This window comes from Magallana gigas, chromosome 3, assembly GCF_963853765.1.
Source record: "Magallana gigas chromosome 3, xbMagGiga1.1, whole genome shotgun sequence".
Lineage (NCBI taxonomy): Eukaryota > Metazoa > Mollusca > Bivalvia > Ostreida > Ostreidae > Magallana > Magallana gigas.
The window spans coordinates 28901021-28926654 of record NC_088855.1 but is presented as its reverse complement, the minus strand read 5'-3'; the positions used below and the strand labels follow the sequence as shown (position 1 = coordinate 28926654).

At 36.0% G+C, this 25634-nt stretch overlaps 1 protein-coding gene across 3 annotated transcripts; it reads right to left on the bottom strand.

Annotated features, from left to right (window-relative positions):
- Window positions 1-171: 171 nt before the first annotated feature.
- LOC105321838 (centrosomal protein of 192 kDa) lies at window positions 172-24359 on the bottom strand. Of its 3 annotated transcripts, none has more exons than XM_011420309.4 (45): window positions 24220-24359; window positions 23724-23860; window positions 22737-22850; window positions 22557-22639; window positions 22183-22286; window positions 21569-21809; window positions 21110-21304; window positions 20607-20698; window positions 19146-19414; window positions 18908-19025; window positions 18694-18765; window positions 17972-18190; window positions 17234-17497; window positions 16272-16449; window positions 15735-15902; window positions 15419-15483; window positions 15092-15274; window positions 14696-14837; window positions 14146-14364; window positions 12263-13927; window positions 11864-12123; window positions 11470-11616; window positions 11108-11239; window positions 8884-9103; window positions 8176-8536; window positions 7755-7910; window positions 7568-7652; window positions 7294-7458; window positions 6493-6673; window positions 6262-6344; window positions 6006-6127; window positions 5723-5838; window positions 5377-5584; window positions 5027-5148; window positions 4846-4906; window positions 4663-4728; window positions 4459-4564; window positions 4161-4350; window positions 3719-3798; window positions 3009-3104; window positions 2756-2857; window positions 2501-2598; window positions 2164-2284; window positions 1888-1946; window positions 172-1659 (listed from the first exon to the last, which is right to left on the bottom strand). In XM_011420309.4, exons 2-45 carry the CDS (start codon window positions 23858-23860, stop codon window positions 1527-1529), a joined length of 7998 nt encoding a protein of 2665 aa, XP_011418611.3. In that variant the 5' UTR covers window positions 24220-24359; the 3' UTR covers window positions 172-1526. The 3 variants fall into 3 exon arrangements, with proteins under 3 accessions (XP_011418611.3, XP_065935221.1, XP_065935222.1); XM_066079149.1 differs by having other exon boundaries at window positions 21134-21304; XM_066079150.1 differs by lacking the exon at window positions 3009-3104.
- Window positions 24360-25634: the final 1275 nt, after the last annotated feature.

Below are 25634 nucleotides of genomic sequence, written 5' to 3'. Positions count from 1 at the left end.
AACTTTTAATAACACCAAAATATACTGGCAAGGAAATATTTAATGTTCCATTACAACATGCCTCAATTTTAAAGGACAATTTGTGGCAATAACATTTCAAACCAGTGACTGAGCAGAAAATGCATTGTAAATAATACATGTACTTAATTATTGAAAAAACATGAAAACCTCGATTTTTAATTTTTATTTCTTCAAATTTAATATACAAGCATGTTCTAGATAATATTTTTTTTTTACAAAATGCAATGAACTGCCTTTCCAATAAATAATCTATATTTCCAGTCCATGTAAAAAATCTTACTCAAATAAGAAGTGATTGGACAGGAAAGAAAAGAAATTCCCAGATTGTGTTTACATTTACATGTATTTTAACTGGTTGATTATTTTTCTGTTCCATCTATTGAATTTAAGATACCTGGGTAATTCTTTTTATAAAATACTGAATATCATTGAGTGAGGTATCTCTATGCAGTGAACACAAACAGGTATTTTTAATTACTTGGGTATTTTGATACAGATCTCTAGGAAGTTGAGATATTCTGGAAAAGCTTTTAAACGAATAGTAAACTAGTAATAAATGCAAAATGATCTGAATACATGTTTAAGATTTTCTGGCAAAACTTGTTAAAGAAAAAACTGGTATTGAATGACAAATAAATTTAGCCTAACAAAACAAAAATAATCACAACTCTCTCTCAATTTTTTTTCTCTCTCTCAGGAAATCAGAAATGCCTTCACATGTGAAGCACCAAATTTATCACAGAGCCTATCACTGCAGTGTTTTCATATTACCGTAAACTACAATGAAAACATTTTCATATCTTATATTATGGGCAAACATTTCTACATCTACTTTTTTAAATTATAAAATGATTACACTTTAATCACTCCACAGAATAAATAAGGAATATTGAAGCTTTCCATTTTCACACTCAAACTATTTTGTCCTTTTCATTTACAAAAAAATTATCAAATTAATTTCAAATAAATATACACAGTGTACATACATGTAAATGCTAGATAGGAAGAAAATAAAAACAACCCAAACATTTGAACTATATTAAGCACCTAAAATAATATGAAGAGAGAAAAAAAAAGGTTTCAATCAATCCTTTATGAAGTACATCTGTACTGGAAGTACATGTAATTAAGGGTAATTTCAACTGAGTACAATTCAAAACAAAGCAACCCAGCTGTATATCACATGGAACTATTAAAACAATTGAAACAACCCACAAAACTTATGATCAACTCTATCCATGATTACATGTAAATCCTGATCGTGTTAACAAAACAGATCTTAAAGCATCTGATGCTCAAGGTAATAAATAGGGTCTCTTATACACTATAGAAATCTGAGACACGAGTCCCGATAAAATTGTTCTAAAACAAAACGTCGATTCCCTGACTTTCACGTATACTGTTTAATATTTAACTAACACTCCGACAGCTGATTCCTTCTTCCAATGCCCCCCCCCCCCCCTAAATTCTTTAACCCATCACAGGTTGATTATCGAATTTCTGCATTATGATGTACACTGCCCATACAGCTTGGCACTCAAACTATATCCCACCCCTGTCTTTAGCACAATCAGTCCTTCGTAGTTGTTGGGTTCTGAGGGTCGGAATTCCACTGGCAGCATCAGGTACTTCTTGGCTCTGTGAATCAATCAAGAGCTTATTAAATCTAGTTGGTTTATAAGAATCATATAATGTCAAGTGTCGTCTTAACTTTAATTACGAATAAAGTTTAAAGATACATGCACAATGTACATATAACAGCATGTTAAATCAACAAAATACTTGTATGTCATTTATATATAGTTCAAGAGACACATAAAACTGAAGAAAAAAAAAAACCAATCAAATATAATCTACGAAACTTACTTCACTTCAAATCTCATGTGCTTCACATAAAACGGAGGCTGGGGTGGAATCACTTCAATCTACATGACAAAATACAAACACATGTAACCAAGTAAAATCTTATCTGAGGTTAATGTCTAGTAGTAGCCCAGAATTCTATTTCAGTGGTTACTGTAAAAGCAGATAAAAATGATAATGAAGTACAAGCACATGTACTTCCTATGTATTCTATCAGTAATGAATTATATATCAATGTGCAATACAAAGAGACACCGAATGCGACAACTGTGGCCTTACCGGTTGAGGAGATGAGCAGTTGTTGGCGATCTGAAGCTTCACCATCTGTGACTGTCCCACTGAACAAGGTAGAAATCTCAGCTCCTCATTTTTCAGTAGGACTTGCCGTTCATCTTTACCCCTACAGATAAAACATATTTTCTGGTAAAAGTCAATCTTAAACAATGGATCATAGAGCAATCAATGTCTTGGTCTCCTTTTATTTATCTTTGTCCTTTATAATCTTAATTTCTTACAAAAGTTAGTTAAATGGGCATGGCCACTATTTGAGCTAAAAAAAAAAAAATCAAATATACATACTGAATAATAGCATGACAAGAAATAGAAAAGTGATTACTTTTTAAGTGTTTTGGCTCCTGTATCTTGTAAGTTTGCTGCAGTGTTATCTCTGTAACTGGACAATTGACTTCCCACCAAGTCATCATTTGCAATGCTCTACAAACATAATAACAGGCAAATGTATTTCTTATAATAATGTCAAATTTTTCAAAACACATACCTGTATGCACTTATTATCGATAAATTGCTCAAGTACCCATTCATCAGGCATTAATTGAATTAGGCCTTATCAAAAGAAAATAAAGCGAGTTACCTCCCCTGCCAGCTGAAGTCGGACAGGTTTATCTTTTGTGCCTTGTATATCCCAGTGCTGTGTGAACGTTCCTTTAGACCTTGGCATGAACTCAACATTAACCTAAAACAAAAACTTTTTCTTCAGTCTCTCAAAAACTTTTTCCAGCGATATGAAAAAACTGTCAATGTTGGTTGTTATTAAAGTTCTACAATATATTTAAACTGAATGCGTCATTTGACGACATAACCTTTGACCTTTGACATGCGACTACCTGAGTACTCTTCCCTGGCGGCAAACTCCCCGACTTGATGGTGAAGTCAAAAACTTTATACATGACTCGGAATACATCCTTAGTACTGTCTGCACCCTGCTCAAAGTTAGTGACAGTACATACATGTAGTACACAGATTAAAGACTGTCCTCAATAAGTAAGTGAACTCTTGTGATGGTTTAATAAAAGTGAGAAGTGTACTTAAAATGGCAAATTCAGGTGTTATGTGTCTTTAATGTATTGTATATCTGAAGAAAAAAGCTAAGTACAAAATGTACTTGTGTATTATGAAAAATCAATAAAATTGTAGTGATTTATGCATAGATTTTTAAAGCAAAAGGCAATAAAAAATTGTCATTTACATCTACTGTATATCAATTTAACTTTATATAATAAACATAATATATTTGTGAATACTGTGAAAAAAAAAGTACAAAATGAACTTGTGCATTATGAAAAATCAATTAAACTGTAGTGATTTATGCATAGATTTTTAAAGCATTTATGCATAGATTTTTAAAGCAAAAGGCAATAAAAAATTGTCATTTACATCTACTGTATATCAATTTAACATTATATAATAAACAATATATTTGTGAATACTGTGAAAAAAAAAGTTGTGTGAAAGTGAAATCTAAATTATTAAGCTATGAGTTGAAAACTTGATTAAAACTTTGATTAACGAGGTAGAAAAAAAAGTCTGTTTATACCTTGACATATGGTGGAGCAAAGGAGGAGACAATCCACTGCATAGATTTGTCTGAAGTGTTGGTCAGCTCAAACGAAGTCTCTGCAATGTTCAGACAAAGAACAATAGATCAATAGTAGTTATCTCAATGCTATGTGCATGAAGCATCATATTTGTTCTACATGTCATTTATACTGGATGTATTAATCTCTATTGCTTTTGTTTTAGTTTAATAAGAGATGATTTACATGTATCATGCTACATGCATAAATCTATTACTTCCCTAAGATATGCTAAAATATACCAAACTTATACTTCAATATCAATTAACAGTGTATGTCATAAAAATATTTTCTTTTACACACACACAAACACACTAAACCTCAGATGTGCTGCTCCTCACTAAATCTTTAATTTCTATCATTCTCCAGCATCAAAAAGAGAAGACTGAAGCACTTCTTTACCTGATTGTTCCCCTACTTTGGTGACCGGGAATTCTATCTTGTGGGCGGATGCCTGCATCATGCTCCCCACACTGGACTCGTAGGGCAGACTGATGGTGGGACCGGTGGGGTGTTTAAACACAGGGACAAGACACTGGGTCAGGGCGGGCTGGCTGTCACCCAATTCTGTCCGGATCTGGACTTGCACTTTCTGAAAAATCCAAGTCACATCAAATATTTTATTCTGTGAAAAACTGACAGATTTAATATCAATCAATATGCCAAATTTACTAATAGTTGAAGTAGTAACAGAACTGACCTTGGTTTTTGGTCCACTTGTGATGTGGACACATCCACTCCATGGCAGATCCTGGATGATCTTGTACACAGTGGGACTTGGGCTAATACATACTGTCACTGTGTCTCTGTGACGGAAATAAATCAGTTGGTTCATTAGCTTCCATAGGTACACATTTTCGATATAATTAATGAATAATAATTATATACATGTAGATATACTTACTTGGGTCCTACTACTCCACCCTCTGGGGTCAACTTCAACTTCTGACCGGGCCACGTCAACTCATATCTATAGAATAACATAACATTTTAAAACATTTATTTCAAAGCAACAACAATGAACATTTTTCATCATCTCTTGCAATGTCTTAGTTACAGTTTATCTAGTAAACGTGCGGGTACTTACGACATGGTTCTGCTCTGAAAATTGCTGATTTGAAACTTAAGTATTGGTAACTTCTCATCTTCTACAATAAGGCAACATTCAAGAGTTATCTCACCAGTAATTCTTCAAATATCAACAAAGTATCTTAGTAATACATGTCCATGTATATCACAATCATGCAATAAACATTCTGAAGACCTACGTTGACTGGAGACCCTGAAGATGAGCTGGGTGGGTTTCACTGACCAGTCCTTGTCTTCCTCCTCTGGTACAAACAAGGGGGAGTCGTGGAGGGGGGTAGTGTTACTTCTGGGGGATATGCACCTATTCAAACACAAATTCATTCAGTTTCTCTTGATAAGAAAAAGATTAATGAACTCAAATTCAGTTAACACCTTCCAGAAGTCAGGAATTATTTCAGCTTTCTCCCTGATTTTGCTGTAAGCCTGAATTCATTATAAACATGTGCCTTATTGCTGTATCCTTTACTGTTTATACATGCCTTTGCATACTGTTCTATACAAATAGGGACCAAAGTGTTTGTAACATCACCTGTTTGGATCTTTGGACGGTATCCCTGTGAGACTAGCGCTGGTCCTCCACCCCCTCTCCTTAGTGAGAGGAGACTTCCCGGAGTGGTGTATTTGGGGGGTCTTGGTCAGGGAAAACTCTGAGGGGGACCCCACCAGGGCTATGTAGAGTCTGGACATGGTGGTGAAAAAGGTGTCAATCAAAGAGTTCCCATTCACTTCAGATGGAACTAAAACACAAAAGGAAATTTATAATTGCCACTTATTTGATAAGAAAAAATATGGCAACTGAGAAGGAAGAAGGTGTCTGTATCTTTATAAAAAATAATCCAGAATTGATCAAGATTTTTAAGTCTTGAAAATTTTACCTGCAGATTCTGGCACCAAGTCTTCATCAGGTAAGTTACGGTTAAGATTAAGGGACAGAGACAATGGATCTATAGAGGAGCTGGGTTTGTACGGCTTCGTGGAGGAACTCATGGCCCTGAGGGGAAAATTTCAGGAAATTACAACAGCATCAATCAAAACTCTAACTTAACATTCCAGAAAATCAGGTGTATATTAATACACCATACAGTGTATTTAATCTAGAATGTACCAGTAATGTAAAGTTACAGTTACTAATAGAACATAAAAATAACCAAGTCCCACCTTCTGTATCTTTGTCTGGAAATTTCATCTCCATAAAAGGCTACAACTGTAGACACAATCTGTTTGCTGGTGGCACACAGTGAAGTTTCTCGGTCAGACGGGTTCAAAACAATTATCACAGACTGGAAAAAACCCAAAATGGTATTAAAACTGTGTCAAAAGTCTCATAGATGTACATGTACGTTGTCATTTACATTTTCTTACATATGAATCAAAACTTTATAACTGACTTATGCCAGTACATGTATGTATTTACCTTAGTACCCTCTGGTTCAAGTACAAATTCACTGGGTTCCACCAAGACTCTCCCAGATATATTATCCTTCCTGCAGTGGGAACCTACACACAGAAATGCATGTATGCTCTTTAATGTTTTCATTTGCAATTCTAATGACATAAGAAAAGTGATCAAGTTTTGATCTCACTAATACACTCTTTTTTAACAACAGATCATCAAGTTTAAACATATCAACTCCACTTTACTCACCTGCATAAGCCATGAGTTTGACAAACACAGGTCGAGATCCAACATTTCGGACGATGACTTTCTCTCCCGTTTCCTGTCCAAGGGAAATATCCCCCATGTCGAGACAGTAGCGGTTCATGTCTGCTATACTAGCTCCCTCTACCACCAGCTTACCGACGCCACCATAACCAGACACAGGAATCTGTTGTAAAAACACACTGGTCAGTTTCTTACATGTATTATAAAATATCAAAATATACATGGACATGCATTCATTTATCCTGTGGATAAAGAGGTTGAATGCTCAAAAAATTACCCATCAGATCTACATGTAACCTAAAATTTTAAATATGATTTTTAGCCATTAACTATTATATTATTTGTCAAAGAAAAAGCCCAAAATTTAAAGTTTGAAATTTGAATATATTCCTATATCTATATTAAAACAGAGCTCTTTTTTCTAGGAGATAAATATAGTCCTAAAATGACCACAACCATCCAGCCCTCTTAATCAAAACCCAATGAAGAATTTCAATAATGACTAATACAGCTGTGTGTATCTTTCATCCATACTTCATGTACATGAGTACACCTATAATTTCATAAAACTTGACAAGTACCAGTAAATGTTTCTGTATCTCAATAAATACATGTATATTTTTTTATTTTCCTCTAAGGGACTACATGTATGAGATGTACATGTATATAAATATGTACAATGCACTTACTGAGAACTTGAATGCAGTGTCATAGGGTTTATTTTCCTCTATGGGACTACATGTATGAAATGTACATGTATACAAATATGTACAATGCACTTACTGAGAACTTGTACGCAGTGTCATAAGGTTTGATGACAACTTTCCCAGAATTCAGTGTGGGTGAGATCGGGGAGTATGTAACATAAACAGGGTAGGTCTCCAACGGCTGAATGATCACATCTCGTATCTCTGTTAGATTGTTAGACTGAAGGGCCGACGTTCTCATCTGGAAATTTACAAAGGCATATAGTTACACACAAGAGCATTCAATTTCAATAAAATCACCAAAAGTTTGACAATAGAAAACAATTCCAGAGAACTTAGAAATCTCTTACCTTAAAGACATGTGAATCGTCACGGACCTCCAGCTTCAACTTCAAAGGGTACTGTGTTTGATTTTTTAACCTGAACTTCTTCTCCCTATAATGGTGACACAATAAATCATAAAACAATAACATCAATAAATTCATTTTGTCTCATAACACTTTAAATGTATGACAATGAACTACTTTTAATACTCACAGCGTTTTCCCTGTCCCCAAGCCTCCAAAATAGATAAAGCACCTGTCACTGAGGACTATGGGGGTGGACTGTCTCTTGGCTTTCTCTGACACCACACTGCCCAGTACTGGCAGCTCGTATAACGGACCGTCTGGCTCTACATTCATCAACAGCACACTGGAAGAACCACATAATTATGTACATGTAGAACTCTAGTATATCAAACATGATAAAAGTACAGTACTATACGATTTTTTATTGTTTTGTTTAAAATCTATTTACTAAATTTTCTACCGTTGATCAAAACCTTACCAGGTACCCAAAACATAATTTTTTTTCAAAACTTCTGACGTATATTTCAAAGCATTTAAACACAACTGAAATTTTTTAATCATCCTTTATACCTGTAATTTCAAAGAATTTTTTTTTTCAAATACCCTACCTCTCTAGAGACTTCTTCCCTGATTCCATGGGAAAGAACTCCACCATGATCTCATTCTCCTGTCCTGGCGGAATTATGATCTGCTTTGGACGGACTTGGAAGACATCTTCATGGTCAGGAATACTGAGAGAAACTTTGAGCTCTATGTTCCCAAAGTTCTTCAGGGCAATGGAGTCCCTGGCTGCCTGTCGGACTGTAGACTCTAGCTTGACCATTTCCAGGTACTTGGGGATGTGTAGTCGAGCCACGCCCACGATAGCTTGCAGGTCGATCGTTCTGAGGGGTGGGATGTTGGCAGTGGGCGTGTCTACGTCAATGTCGATCCTTGCTGTCATTTCATCTGGTGGATTCTGTGCCAAAGCTGTTTATGTGGAGGAAAAAAATCAATGCTACAGCATGGTATAATTTACTTGTATATTCATGTGTATCTGGTAAACATACAGATTTAGTATTAATCATTTACATGTGAATACATGTGAGACAATTGATAATTTTTTTAAGGTCCATACATGCAATACATAGAGCTGTCCAAAAAGAAACAATAAATCCTGGAAGATATTCCACGATAATACAAGTTATGACATACATTAAATACACTTACTCTAATTAAAAACATTCAAGTTGCACACATTCTTTAGGTTAAATAGGAGATTATTTTCTTCATGTTGGAAGGGGGCATTAAAATAAAATGAGACAATTCAGATTTACCTCTGTCAATCCTCTTGTCTGGGGGTCGACACCACACCCTAACCTCCATTTCACTTATCCCAGAATCTTTTGCTGACCGTCCTGGGATACAGAGTGTGACCACCGTCTTCCCCAGGGCTGGGGATTGGGGGCGACTGCTGCGAGATATAATGGAGATGTCCCCCAGGGCCGAGTTCTGTCCATTACGATCAAAGGAAAAACAATGCCAGGGTATGTTGTTCTGCAAGAAAAAAAGGACAGAAGATCAGTAATTTTCATCTAGACAACCATAGAGGCAATTCAAGATGCAACATGGACTAGTAATGTAGACTTTATTTTATCTACTAAAATAATGTTAGACAGGGTGTTATTAGTCAAAATATTTGATGAATCAAGGTTTGTTAAGTTGTGATTTGTTTAGATTGTAAAAAAAAAATTTAGGAGATCTACAAACATACTGTATATCAGGGTACTGTCTTTTTAAAGTTTTTAAAATTTTCACAACTGTCCTGAAAATGTTTTTAATCTTCTTTTTTTTTTTTAAGCGTTCACGAAATATTCAGAAAATTGTCACTGTAAAAGAAAATACCGGTAGTGACTGTTAAATCTCTTCAGACCACATCTTATTGAATGTAAATGACAGCAAAAAGATTTGAAAGAAATCAATCTGTGCAAAATAAAAAAATCAAATTTCATCCATGTTTGCAACATAACAATGAACATTGTGGGCAATATCTGCAGAGTTTAGAATAATATATGCCCCCGATATTTTCATGATTACACACAATTATTTTAATTAAATCTTGATTTTTAAATACAGGAATATGTTGCATATTCTTCTTTTTTGTGGCAATTATCTTTTTGAATTTTATCACACAAGATGCTGTTTTTGTTGAAAGGGTGGGTTGTGTTCATTAATAAAAAGCAAAGCTAAAAACAGGATTTCACACACAGAATTGCTGATATACAGTATCATGATGGGAAAATTTCAAAAGTTTATAAGTAATTCATTACTCCATGACAGCTGCAGTAATATGTTTGACAGAACATCTAGAAAACTGTGTTACATGAAAAAAGAGTATTTACTTAAAATTCAGCAAAGAATCTTAAATAACAAACATTTCTTTAAAAATTGCGAAGCTTGTAAAATTAAAGCAATTATGAAAAATCTTGAAATCAAATAAATATTAGATATTCCGATATACATGTATCAATGAAATATCACACAATAATATGACAAGGAGAGGGAGGTATGTAAGGCAGTATATAGATACGATGAGTGCACAGTAATGAGAGGTGCAGCACCCAATACAGATACCTACAATGCCTAGGTTCTTAGTCTGAAATCAGCAGCAATGTTTACATGTAAACAACGAATTACATACAGGTAATACCGGTAATATTATGTTTAACCAGGTACTGTGGTTTCATCAATATTCGTTGAATACTAATTTTCGTGGATTTCGTTTTTAAGTTTATCCATGAAATTAAATGTTCATTGGAGTGCAATTTCTACCTTCAATTTGTATTGAAAGGATCACTGGCCACAAATTTACGTATCCTTGAACATGTGATTTTCACTTTTTCCACAAAAATTGATACCCTTGAATATTAATGAAACCACAGTATTAAAGTCAAAGTTAAAAGACTTTTTGAAAAGAACAGCATGCAGAACAACAAGTTACAATACAGTTTTAGATGAAAGTATTTTAGAAGATATGTGTACATGTACATTTACAGTTAAGTAATAAAATAAGAATCCAATATATTCCTGTTCGGCTGACCGCACACAAAACTGTACATTTACATGATAAAAAAAATCATAATTACTCTTGTTATCTTTATTATTATTTAAAGATTATAGAAAATAGATTTTAATTTGTTAAAAATAAGAATAAAACAAGTAAATTCATATGGCTTAGATATACTAAAGTACTATGTAAATGGATTTTTAATCTGTATTTTTTCACCTGAACTAAAAATACAATTTCAAAGCAAATGTTAGATTTCATACATGGAAGTGTAGTTTAAATTAATAAATTTGCATGCATGTAGCAATAAATCATATTTGATTATGTTGTAAAAAAGTTGACAGAAATTCTGCAGTTTGTGACATAATGCAAATAAATATACATAGATAATACATCATCGTTTGACATCATACAAAATTAACATGTCTTGTGATGGATGCAATTCCTAACTACCTTTGTAATGCCAATAAGCAAAAAGTTTCTGCAACACTTACACAAGATATGGAGAGCCTGAGGGGGAGGGAGGCCTGTCCGTAGTTGACAATTCCCAGGGTCAGGGATTTACAGCTCCCCCACGTCACCTGTCCAAAGTTCAGCACCCGGTTCTCCAGACCAAAGCCATGAACCTACATGTATGAAAATGTGAAGATTTGAAGTTAAATCAGTCTCACATTACCACCATTTTCATATCAAAAAATTTACTTAGCAGTCACCACTTATTGCAAAAATTGCAAACATTTCTATTGTTTGCCATAAAATTGACACAGCTGATAATCAGTTATGATTGTACTAATTTCTCTCAATGTGTTTTTGTTTTTTAAACATTTGGTTCAGTACTGATATCGTAGCCCCTGACCTCAATTTTGGGCTTTTCGGCTATGGCCTGCACCGTGACTATGGTAGGGTATGACATGGAGCCCGAGGCCCGGTCCTGGGTAAACCTGTGAGAGTGAATCAACAACTCGGCCACGTACGCTCCAGCCAACTTAGGAATGAAGATCACCTGCAATGGTAACATTTACAGTGTATTTTAAAAATCACAGATTACAGCATAATACTATCCTGTGACACTAATTTACAATACATCAGAATATCATCATATGGCACTAATGCACAATGTACAAGCAAATCACTTTTATCATCAGCTGCCAAAGCATTTTATACTATCCTTTTATGTTGAAAATTGGACTGGGATTTTATTGATCTTTAGAACCATCATTCTGGTCCAACGCCTATTAAATGTTACAAACCTCAATTTTCTCCATAGTGTTTGGTTCTACAATGACCTTCTGCTTCATTTCGAATGGCACTGCCACACTGGTTCCAGCCGGCTGTCCGTCAAGTAAAAGCTGCCGCACCTGAAGGATGCACTCCAGCCAGCGATTGGTCGGATTGGTCAGGGGAAGGGTGGTCTTCACTGAGATTCCAACGCAACATACCTCAGGGAAAGACAGAATCTCCGGGGCTTTAATGGCAGCCAGGCCTGTATATTCTGGTGTGGGAATTTTAGCTGAAAAAGACCCACATATATAATCAGTGCATTGAATGTTTCTACCTAAATAGTCTACACACTGATTCATACATATACTTTGATATATTACATTTAAATTTAAATGCTACCTTCAAATCTCACCCTAGATTTTTTTTACCTGGTTTGAAATTTCCATCCAAAGTGGATTTTTCTGCATCCATGACAGACATCACAGAATGATCCAACTCATAAAACTGTGTCTCAGACAGGTTGGTAGCATCCCTCTGAAACGGAGTACTGTGGTAGGCAGGTGGCTGTCTGAACATACTGATGTCGTCTGCAAGCCTCTTCCCATCAGTCATTGGTTCCGACAGGATCCGACGATGCCGAGACTGGTCGGGTGTAATTAGACTATGCTGACTGAGGTCCGCCATGCTGTGGTCTGGTATGTTGGTTTGCGAATGGGACAGTGTCTTGCTCATTGTCGAGTCATGAGTGGGAAGATGATGATGATCCTGCTTCAGTGTGAACACATCACCCTGAGACTGAGAAAACTGCTTGGATGACAAGATCTTTCTGGTGGCTGGTGGCGGTAAGTACTGCTGGGCAAAGCTGCTCTTCATCAGTGATTGTTTCGTCAGCAGCATGGGTGGATCTGATGTTTTGTGGTGTGGGACCAGATTGTGATGAAAACTTGGCACAGGTGGAGGAGGCATCAAGTCCCTATCTTCTTTGGCCTTTTTATCATGGGCTATGTTCTCTTTATTGTGTGCATCTTGAGAATATTCGTTGTCTTGAACTTCATACTTTTTACTGGCCTGAGAATTCCTACCGCTGTTGTAGTTTCCATTCCGATTAAAGCCTTGTTCACTGTATCCAATGTCATAGTCATGCTTTGAATGGTAATCACTCACACTTCGTTCCCTGCTCCTTTGTTCATTAGACTCCCTACTAATTCTCTGATTATTTCCCATACTGTCAAGATCCCTATCAATGAGATTGAATCCCCTTGAATCTGCCAGCTGGATATCCTCTGTTCCCACCAGATCCTCTCTGGACATCCCCATGTTGATCTGATGTGGATAGTCTGCTTTCAGACTGTAGTCTGTACCATCCGGAATGTGGTGTCCGGTCAAGTCTCCATGGTCATTGCCATGCGGAGACCGGATCCGGCTCTCTCTGGATTCTTTATTACTTCCAGCACTACTGTGTCTGGATCTGTCCGGACTATCAGAAGCATTGACAGCTGCACTGGATGCATAACGTACATTTTCCTGTGAACTTCTCTGGCTTCCACCGCGACTCCGAGGGGAAGCCATGCTGCCTCTAGATACCTGGCCACTATGGACATACATCTGTGAAGAATTTCCAGCTTGACCTCTTCTACCTAAAGGATCATTAGAATAAACAGACTCTCTTTCACTGCCATCTGCATTGTCACTTTGGCAGGATGTTTTTAGCATTACGTCTGAAGGAGTCACATTATCACTTCTGTTTATAGGAGACAGTGAAACGTCCGATTCTTCCCCATCTGGCCGTGTTTTGTGGAGAATGTTCTTCAGCTCCTTGTCTTCCTTTGATCCTTTGGAGCTGAAGGAGGCGGAATTCTGACTCCTGTCTTGTTCTGGTACATCCTGTGATTTCCTTGGAGACGACCCTTTGACCTTATTCATCACATCAGACCCTCTTCTGATGGGAAGTTTGGTTGATTTTGCCACCGGATGACGGAGAGATCTGGAAGACTTCTGGGACAGAGCCATGACCATTTTAGACAGCTCGGCTGGTTTAGTGTCTTTGGGCACTGACTGAAGCAGTGAATGCAGCAGAGTGATGCTTAGGGAATCTGCAAAGAGTTAACAAATGCTTAGTGACAATACTCAGTAATAGTTCTTTTTTTTGTGTTTACCCAATCTGAAATAGGTTGGTAAAACTATGTATACTGCCTTTAAAAATATTACAAGATAAGACATAATTGGAAACAGAAATACAGACAATTTATATTCCATGCACACCCATTCTTGCATGAAAACACTGTGATACACCATCACTATAATGATTTACCATCAGACTCCCTCAGAGATTCTTGGAGCTTAGACAGCTCTGCTGATAGCTCCATTACAGGGGTCTTGCTTCTCTTGGGCTGGGGCTGTGACTCCTGACTGTCCCTGTACCCCATGGACTGAAGATGGGACCCCTGACTCTCCTGGTATGCAGGGGACTCTTCCAGATCAGCCAGGGTCACTGCCTCATCCTGTAGGGTCCTGTCCTCCAGTCTGTCTTCTGTAGGAATAGAAAGAACATTGATTTCCAGGAAAACAAGTAGAGTGATTTTGACATGACCATGGACTCTGTGTTGTCTTTTGTTTAGACAACATTTTGATGAAGGTCTGCATGTTTCATTGTCAGACATTCAAACATTTGGCTTTTAAAAATCAACATTTGTAAGACTCTATGCCAAGCCTCCATGATATGTGTAGATTTTAATTAAGACCAGTATCAATTTCACCTTGTTTTCTTGGTTTGATGTCAGGTTAATGAGCCATTGAACCCCATTGTATATCATAAAACAACACACAACAGTTTAAATCAAATATCTTTTCAAAACACCTACCATCTTCATTGCCAACTCCCTCGGTCCTGCACTTGGAGGCTTGGAGACTCCTGTCAGGCTCAAACTCCCTGATGGATGTTTCAATCAGGGCCATCGGCTTCCTATTCTGGGGAGGGGTTTTGATGTGCATACCAAACTCAGGCTGCAAAAATGAATTTTTATAGGGTATTTACTTTCTTCTTATGCTGATTTAATTTTCCAACCATTGTTGTCACAGACACTGATAAAAATTCCTGATACTACATTACAAACTTGACTCTTCAGATAAAATTCTGGTACATGTACAAGCACCTATACATGTATAACTAAATTACAGTATAATGTATTGAAAACAATCAAATGTCCTGGATGTTTCTTTTTGATAAAAAAGAAAAAAGAAAAGAAAAAGCAACTCACTCTCTCCTGAGATCCATCACCTCCTAATGATCCGAGGGCACCTGAACCACTCTTCATGAAGGTTCCAATAGAAATCCTCAGGTCCTCAACCTCTGGTTTGAGGAAGGAGGGGCAGGAGATGGACATTTTACTGGAGTAGCCCCAGGAGTCGGGGGAACCCACAGGGGTGACTATCTTGACATCCTGAATAAAAATCAATCATGTTAAGCAGATATGTGAATGATGATTAAAAGAATTAACATCAGACATGCTTAATCAAAATGTGGAAATGACAAAAAGAAAATTTTCATTATCTAATGTGGATATACTTGCACAGGAAAAACATACCTCTCTGAATACATTTTCTTTCTCAAACTGTTCTTCATCTTCATCAAGCATTGCTTTGGCCTCATCTACAATTAATCTCTCTTATCATTACTTTTGCAGCATTAATAGCAATTAAGGGTTTTTAAAATCAATTTTCCCCTACACATAATTGAATGTAAGCCATAATGATATTCTTCTTTCCATCAAACATGAACATGAATCTTGGTCCCTCTAAGGAAGTCAATTATTTGGTAAAAAAAATGGTTAAAAAATGATTTCAAACAAGTATAGTCATGTTTCAAATAAATGCACAATATTATATGAGAGTCAATAGTACCAGCAGGTTTAAAATCATCAGCCATGGTAACATCAAAGTCCAGGCTTCCCTTGGCGAACTGTTCCTGCAGCTTGGCATGCTGGGTTGGAGCCATGTCGGTGAAATCTGTCTGGTAGGCTAGGTCTGTCACCATCTCGCCTGAATCATCCTTGTACACAACAGGACGATCTGTTGTGATAACAAAATCAATTACATGCATAAACCCTTTCAACATGATCATACTGTTATAAAATACAGCAATACAAATACATGTAAAATCAACCCCTTGTTTATTCCGAATACACAGTTAGCGTCTGCTTTCAGGGGTATACTTCTGGCTGGGTTTACTCTCTGTGTCCACTCTGGGTTTACTTTGGGTTTACTCTGGGTCCATTCAAGTAAACCTGAAGTAAACTCAGAGTAAACCCAGAAAGTAATTTTCTAATTTAATAGTTTTCTAATGTAATGGTCATCATAGCAACTAAATTCAAACCCATTATTGTGATTTGATAGCTTAATTAACAGGCATAAAAATCAGAAGTCTCAACCCCCTGTTACCTTGACTTTTGGACAGTCTGGGTGAGACATCAGCTTTCATTGGCTGTGATATTGAGAGTTCTGGGAAACTCCTCCTGACAGCTTGGGGGTCTCCCCCATAGTACTGACTCAGTCGTGGCTCAGCGAACACAGAGTTGTCAAAGTCTGCAGATCTCCTCGACCGACTGGGATACTCACTCTGTAACAAAAAGATGTGCATTAAACACTTGCACAAGCTCTCAGAATAAGGATTTACATGTTTTGGGTTTTGATAAGACTTTCAGTAGAAAGTAAATCAAAGGAAACCAACATCCAGTGTACATGTAATTTGAAACATTATTATGTTTACCAGTGTAAGGTTTCCTATGGCAGAAACTAGCAAGTGAAAATTATAAAGGCTTAAAAAATGCAATTCCATTGAATATTTAGTTGTTTTTTTGTTGTATATTGTATGTACAGTACCAATCAGACCCAACCTAACACCAGAGTAAACCCCAACTAAACCCCGGGTTTACCTTTTGGGTTTACTTGGGGTTTACTCTGGGTTTACTTTTTGAAAATTTGGGTCCAGTCGGGGTTTACTTTGGGTTTACTCGGGGTTTACTCTTGGTATTTTGAAATTGCTTTTGATGTCAACTGTATGCACTGAAGTGTGAAGCAGACTAGTACTTTAATCTTACTATCCTACTGCCTGTAATTCCTACCCCTTGTTTATTCCGAATACACAGTTAGCGTCTGCTTTCAGGGGTATACTTCTGGCTGGGTTTACTCTCTGTGTCCACTCCGGGTTTACTTTGGGTTTACTCTGGGTCCATTCAAGTAAACCCGAAGTAAACTCAGAGTAAACCCAGAAAGTAAACCCAGGGTTTAGTTGGGGTTTACTTTCTGTTAGGTTGGGTCTGATCGGTACTGTATAATATATACAGTTACATCATTACAAAAGAACAGCTGGGAGAGTGTTTTTAACGCAGATGTAGACCTACCCCTTCCATGTCTCTGTAGGACAGTTTTTTCTGTTGTGTAGATTTACTGGACTCGTGGCTGACCCTGGGGCTTACTCCTGACTGAGAGCTGAGTCTCTGGCTTGCCTGAGACTGGCCACTGTTGCGGGCTCTAGCACTCATTGGGCTCGAGTCGAGCTGTAACCACTGGTTGGCCTGTCCAGGTAATTCTGGGACATCAGATTCTTTGTTCAATCCAAAAGATCCGAAAGACGACTCTAGTCCATCAAACGGATTTTCCCCTGCCTTTTGAAACAATGTGCGTTTATAAGATATGGTGAAAATAATGATGATGTTGATTAAATGATAATGATAAATGATTAAAGAGTCAACATATAAAACAAAATTCTCAATACTCCTCAAATAAAGCTTGAAGCCAGTGATATGTGCTTGCATTGCAAAATAAAAATGAGTAACATTTGTATCAAGTATTGGCTACTTTTACCTTCTTTTTTTTTAAAATTCATGAACCCACTCAACATAATGCTTTCTACCCCATACCATCCAACCCCCCCCCCCCCCTCCCCCCAATTTTTTAAAAAAATATCATTGGGAAAAGCATGTACAGGTTATGAAGTCTATCTACATGTAAATACATGTATGTTTTTCACAATTATAACAGTCATACACACATAAGGCATTCTTACATTTGAGGATTATTTCAAAATGTAAGAAAAATGAATAAAAAACTATATATTGGGCTGGCAATAGTGTCTTTACCTGCATGTCATTGATGTTGCAGCCAGACGCTTCAAGCCTGTCCCCTGGGGAATCAAACACCTCTATGGTCTCTGGGTAAGCCACCTCCCCAAACATGTCATCTGAAGTGTCCATCCTCTGTCCTGGGGGAAGCATGGAAGCTTCCGGATAGGAGGGCTTGAAATACATGGAGTTCAACTGGGAGGGCATGTCATCTTGGTAGTCTTCTCCATTTTCCTCCTTCAAAACATAATGACATTTACATTATACAATACTGTAGTTTCATTTAATATTCTTGTGCATCAATTTTCCTGGATTTAATGAAAATAAGTTTCAAGGATACGTAAATTCATGGCCCATGATCCTATCAATCCAAAATGTTAGTAGAAATTGCACTTCAATGAACATTTATATTCATGGATAAACTTAACAATGAAATCCACCAAAATCAGTATTCAACGAATATTAACAAAACCACTGTATAAATAAACAGTAAAAAACTGCATCAGGCATTCTGTTTTTCATATTGCTGCAAGTCCAATTAAAATCACATTCTAAAATTTCAAAATTTCATGTATCCATTCTCAAACATTAATGTGATATATAATAGATATTGCCGAGATACAATACAGAAAAGAAAATTTGCTGTACCTGATGATACCAAATACAACATAAAGATAGAGCTGTACAATTAAATATGTACACATGTACATATGAAGGGGTGAGGACCATCGTTGAGTTACCTGGGGGTCATGATATCGGTTAGGACCCTTCTCTGTCAGTAAATCATCCCCCATGGGCTTTACTCTTTGCTCCTGAAATCCAAAAGCTTGTGTTAAAGACAGTCTACACGATTCAAAATAAATTGTACTTGTATGCATGTACATGAACATTTTTGAAACATCATTCAACAGTTGAACCACAATGCATTTTATAGCCTATCAAATGTATAGGTACCTCTGAATTCACTTCTGAATTCCTGGTTTTGTGGGTTGGCGATTTAAAACTCTCTTTGAAGGTAGTCAGGAATTCCTTTGCTGGTGAGTTCTTTGATTGTGAGGGAAGGATCTTCTCCCTGCAATTCAAAAGATTTATTTTCTAATGATACAGTACTGATGAAAATAATGACTAAAAGTACAAAGAAAAGGTAAAACAAAATGTAGGATACAAATACAAATATTTAAGTAGTGCTTACTCATCTTCAGAGTCATCATCCTTCCGTGGTGAACTTTTGACCCCCATTCTGTCAGGGGAGCTAACTACATCCCCTTCAGCAGAGTACCTCATGGACATGGACACATTATCAGTGCTTCCATTCATTGTCCCTTCATCATTCATCTTATACCTTTGAGCACTCATTTGAGAGACATTCTTTGGTGTGTTGACTTCAAGGTCTGCACTTTGACCTGCCCCAGAGCCTCTCTTTGAAATACTTTTGTCCACATCTACAGACTGGTCAAATACCTATTTGAAAAAGAATTAAAAATAAGTATTAAATGACTGAAAACACTCTCTGTTCTTTTAACAACTGCAGAGGTAATACTGTAAATCAATTTTTATCCAGTCTTAGCTACATACTTGCCAACCTCCAACATGTGAAAATCTGGTCATGACCAGATTTGGAAAGTAAAAAATCTGGTCATAGCGCGTAACGTCATTCACGACATATTTATCATACATTTCATAGGTATATACAATAGAAATATGTGTTAAAACTTATGTGTAATACTTTATTGCAAAGAAGCATTTTAACTAACAGTTGCTGATTTTGAATTTTGTAAAGTGATCCGACACAGAAAATGGTAGGTTGTGTTCAGCTGAAAAAAAAATGCAAAAAGAGTTTCTGCTACATTAACCTTGCTTTTGAACTCTGTAAATGATGGCATGAAAGTTGTAAGTGACTTGGAAGACTTTTGTGTATTAAAAAGCATTCTATACATGACTTAGCGTTTTTGAATGTTTAGTTAGATCAGTTTGGGCACAAAATCCAATATTCAAATGTGCGATACATAGAACACAAAAGCCTCGTTTTGTACTCGATTACATTGTTTTACCTATTGGAATTCATTTTCCCAGATATGTTCATAGGTACAAAAATATCGTTTTCTTTTTGTTGGTTTTGATTCCGCTGGCCCCGATGAAGACCTTTTCTTATTGGAAGCCATCACACTTAATGATTTAAACCTTCGCGTAGTCAAAACAACTCACGATAATAATTACACTTAATGTGTCTGTTATAGCCATCGGCATTGTTTACGCGTTACGTAAATCCAAGCTCAGCTTGGGTTCATAACTGGAAGTCAAACGCGCAACGTAATTTACGAACCAAATCCGGAAATCGGGAGATTTTCGGGTTGTTCGACAAAAATCGGGTGAAAAGCATGACCCGCCGGGTCATAAAAAATAATCGGGTGAAGGGTTGAAAAATCGGGTGTGACCCGACAAAATCGGGTCAGTTGGCAAGTATGCTTAGCTATATGAAAGTAATTACAACTCAAGTGTGATAAGGCTTGATCGCGAAAAATAGTCATCGCAAACTAGTTTATCTAGTATGTTTAATCATGACATAAAATCATAGCAAATAAAAGCTGGTTTATGACGGAAGAAAAAACCCTCAAAGCAGTTTAATAAAATATGATCAGACAATATACTTGACCTCACTGTCCATTCTAACAGCTGCCAGGTTGGGATATTGGGCCCTGGTTCTTGCTGACAGAGGCTGACTTACATCTTCTGAACTCCCCATCTCTAAAAATTGCATTTAACATGAAGCATTAGAGAATTATCTCCATATTCACATTTCACTGAATTCAAATAAATGGTAATTGACATTCTGTTGACCAATTCTAATCTGTCTGTGATACAAAATGTTATTATGGTTGAAATGACCTTCTTCAAATGAATATTTTTGACTGCAACCCAGTCTGGTTATGTCCTTTACATTTATTTTCATTTATCAACAAAAATTAGTCTTTCTTTATCAACTCAATAAAATGAGGTACAAATACATCATGAAATAAAGTTTTCTAACTTTAGACATTGAGTTATAGGTCTCGATACACTTAAGCTGGTTTACAATACACTATCATATGGATTCAATCAAACATAAAAAGATAATATGAAGTAAAAAAGCTTTACTCTAGAGTAAAATAAGTTCACCTTTAATTTGATGATCCTGCTTACCATCAAAGAGTGTGACTTTGCTGAGGCTGGGAAATCTGCGCTGGGAATTTCTGGTCGTGTCCTGTACGATTGAGGTCTCCTGTTCACCAGAAGTCTCTCCTTCCTCTGCTGTAATGAACTGAGAGAAGGTGGAGCCTGACTTCAAATAAACCGAATTCCAAATGTCATCACCTGCAAGATAGAGCAAATCAAATATTTGGAAAGGTAAGTATAAGATCAGTGTACATCCTCGTATCACGCTAATACTGTAAAATTGATAGCGATATAATTTTGTTTCCAAACAATCAAATTCTCAGAAAGAACTTAATTATATGCATTTACCTATCTTTTTTTCACACATTTTAATCTTTTCTAACCAAAAAAGAAAAACAGATCGTTTTTTAAACCATCAATGCATGCCACAGAATTTAGAATAAGACATTAAAACCAACAAACCTGTAGTATTATCACTGGTTGTATGGAGCTTCATTTCGGACAAGTCTGGATTAGGTATCCCTGCATACTCCAGAGCACTCTCATTAGCTGTCATCTCCAGATCAAAGTCCTCATCCAGTTGGTCCAGTTCTCCCTCCTGGAACTGGATATCTGGAACTGTGACGTCTCCCTCCTCCTCTGTAAGGATTCCTGGAACTTGTCCGGATGACATGTTCGAAAACAATGCTTGCTTGAAGTCCCCCTGAAAATAATGACCAATAGAATTCACAACATTTTACCACAATGGAGAAATTTAATTGCATTGTAACAATAAACCATGCAAATGGTCTATAATAAGTGTATTTCCTGTATCAATTTCTCCCTAGCTTATCAAAATGATAAAGTGTCATATATTCTTGTCTTGTGATGTTCTGACTTCTTGATATAATAAAATACAGTATGCAAAACAGATTTTTAAACTTAATTAAAGTTTAATTTCATTATATGGGAGGAGTGTTGTGAGTTTTGTATTCTTTGTAGGTATTTTACCCCTAACGCCATGATTCAGAATAACTTTAACTATTACATGTAACCTTTTCTCATGTTTGATGTAGAAAAACTTTTATAAATCTTACAGGTGGTTCTCTTGTTTTTGGAGAGGATGGTCTCTTTTTCACTGTGGCAGCCTCTGAATCAAAAAACTTCTCTTCTGGCACTTGCAGAACACTGGCCGATAAATCTGGAGAGGAAATTATGTTAAAACTTATGGAGTATAGAATAAAGTCAATAATACTGCAATTTATATAGAAATTTGTATCTTGATACCAAAAAAAGAAATACTGGCATCTGAAATATACCTGATATATGTAATTAAAAACAGAAATTATCTATCTCCATTTCATTTGCAAGTGATTCTTTCTTTACATTTAGCATAATGTTGCTATTCCTGCAATAATACTAGTTATTGAATGGACATTAAATCAAAATTAAATCTGTGTATATATAATACCACTCATTGCTTCCACTGGAATAAGACCCAGTGAGGAGTCCCTGCTTGATCCTCTGATTCCCATGGAAAACTCATCTCCAAATCTACAACAATTTTTAAAACAGTGTATTGATAGCACATGTACTATAAATATACATTACAAAAATCTGCTTTACCTATTGAATTGTGACTATAACATACCTATCATATTCATTATCATTTATTTGGCCTCTCTTTGGAGTATTAAAGTCTAAGAATGACCCGTTTTCTTTCCATTTTTCTCTGTCTTGCCCACGGGTATTTGGTCTTTGTGGTCTACAAAAAAGAAAATCATATGCACATTATGCTGTATAAACTATTAATAATTTTCAGAATTTCCACAGCATATCAATGAATCAATATTTTTTTAAGAATGATATCTTAATTTTTATTCTAAACACTGTGGAGCATAAAAGAAAGAATATGGAAATGTAAAACAAAAAGGTAGGACTGTGAATTAAGCCCTGGATTTCTTATCAGGTTCTCCATTACTGATCCATTATCCACAGTCAATATATATATAACCAAACTTCCTTCTTTTCACAATTTTTGCCATGGAACCCAGGAGAGACTTATGTTCATTTTGTCAGGATTAATAATCATAGCACTGAAAATGTTGGTACATCACAGAGCCCTAGCAAGTTCACTTTACCTTCAGAGGTTAACCATTTCCTCTAGATTTCTTCTTCAACAATAAAGAACTGAACACTGAACAGTCATAGTGCTTGTATTTTTGCTTGCCAATTAAATGGATAATCTTCTAATTTAGTACACCAACATAATTCTCATAATTTAAATTTGGGATGTAGAAGATGTGAAAATGGATTAACAGCTGGCAAGTGACTGTGTTGATTTCTTTGTGACAGACACATGCAGAAACGGTAAAGCTATGGTACAACAGGTCTATTTCGAAAGTCCAGACAAAATGCCTCTCACAACTTAAAAACATGGGTAAAAGCACAGACTGTCTCCAGTTTCAACATTTACATGTTTACAAGAATCAAAGTTGGGTTTGCAAAGATCAGTGGATAATGGTTATGCCTGTCCACCTCTCTAAAGCGATGCATGCCAGACTGTTCTACAACATTTGAACTGGCTATCATTACAGACCAAAAGGTGTCAGTGGAAATGATATTTTGGCATCTCTACCTTGAGACTGTTGAAGCAGCCAGGGGTCCTCTGCTTTGGAAGAATGATGCATTTTCAATACTTTCTCTTAATCCATCATGAGCAATTGTTGAGTCTTCTTTAAAATCTAGAGATTCCCTCGAGTCTATTCCAGACATCTAGAAGATGACATTAATACTGTCAAACGTTGATAAAGCTTTTCTTTTCTTTTTTTTAAATATATATCATTCTCTTAAAAACACGAGTGTTATAAATTGGCATTTTAAAATTGGACGATTTTGACATCTTTAAAAATTAAAATTAATAAAATTATTCAAAAAGATTTGCATCGCTTCGTAAGTCAATTAAACTTGATTTTAAACCGGCGTGCTTCTATTACACTTTAAGTCATGCTTAACATTAATCCCACAGCTTCGAAAATATTTGGATGTTGTAAACAAACAATTTTGGTGATTAAAGCCGGTTTAACCTAATTATTTCCCTAACAAATTTACAAAGACTCTTCATATCAACCTGCCTTTTACAAAAGTTATCCGAAATATTTCTCTACAAGCACTCATTACGATAAGTAAGGCATTGTTTGCACGTAAATTCGCTCGTTTTCTCAGTTTCAAGCGAATCCGCCATTTCACACGTCCAGGATACACTGGTTTTCGTCCTTCTGATTGGATGATAATATATTCAACGAAGCGTAAAAATTATCAACAAATGATGGCGGGAAAGTCGTATTGACTTTCTGATAATCTGTCACTCCTGTTAGAACTAGTTTAAATATTTTCTTTTTATATCTTATCAATGTGCGTTTTGTCGATAAGATGATTACTTTAGTATATACGTCCCTGTTGATTTATATATTGATGTCTCTAAATCCTCTGTATAATCATTAAATGATATGAGAGAGAGAGAGAGAGAGAGAGAGAGAGAGAGAGAGAGAGAGAGAGAGAGAGAGAGAGAGAGAGAGAGAGAGAGAGAGAATTTTTTTTTGATTTTTTCACATTTCAAATCATAAAATATAATTTTGGCAATATGGCATTTAGCCATACAAAACGATGACAGAAATAATCTCCTTTGATTAATTGTACAAAACGCGTATTCCAACGATTAGAGGAATTCAGAATTTTATTTAATTTTATTCTCAGTTATGATATATTGGACCAGATTAATATGACAAACGTGTCACCGGAAAAACTAAACTTTTTCAGCTAAAAACTGAAAAATCAATGACTTGAATCTGAATATTTGCAATTGCAAATTTAAAGAAATTGTTTTCCTTAATTCTGTAATAACATCTACATGTAATATCAAGAATATGCATGTGTCATGCAATGAAGTACTTTAAAGGTATTCATGGTAATTAAGTTAATTTGAAGGATTTCGTATAGACATAACTTCTTAGGTTAGCTTGCCCCGTACATCTGTTTGAATTTATTTTGTAGATGATTCGTTTTTGAAAACCGTTTTACATAATATGTACATGCATATATTTTTGTAGAGATACGTTCTGGAGAAGTTATACATTAAAGGGGTATGGTCACGATTTTTGGGTCAAAAATTATTTGTCCAGTATCTTTTATTTACATTTTGAATTTTGAAATGAAAATTCCAGTTTTAAGCCTAAAATAAAAGTGTTAAACGTTAGGAACTGTTTTTGTATGCATAACTGAAATGAATAGGAAGATGGTATAGTAAATAAAAACAGGACACGAGCCTTGTTTACATGACAAAGAATTGTAAGTCTTGTATCTTGCTCATAACTGTATGCCTGACTCTCAAATTTCACATGATCATTTGAAACACATTCCTAAAGCATTCTGAATTATCATGAAAAACAGTAAAACTGAATTTGACCAAAATCGTGACCATGCCCCTTTAAGCAAACAATTACTGGTGACCTTTACTTATCAGTATGTTGTATGAATTTTATTGACTCTT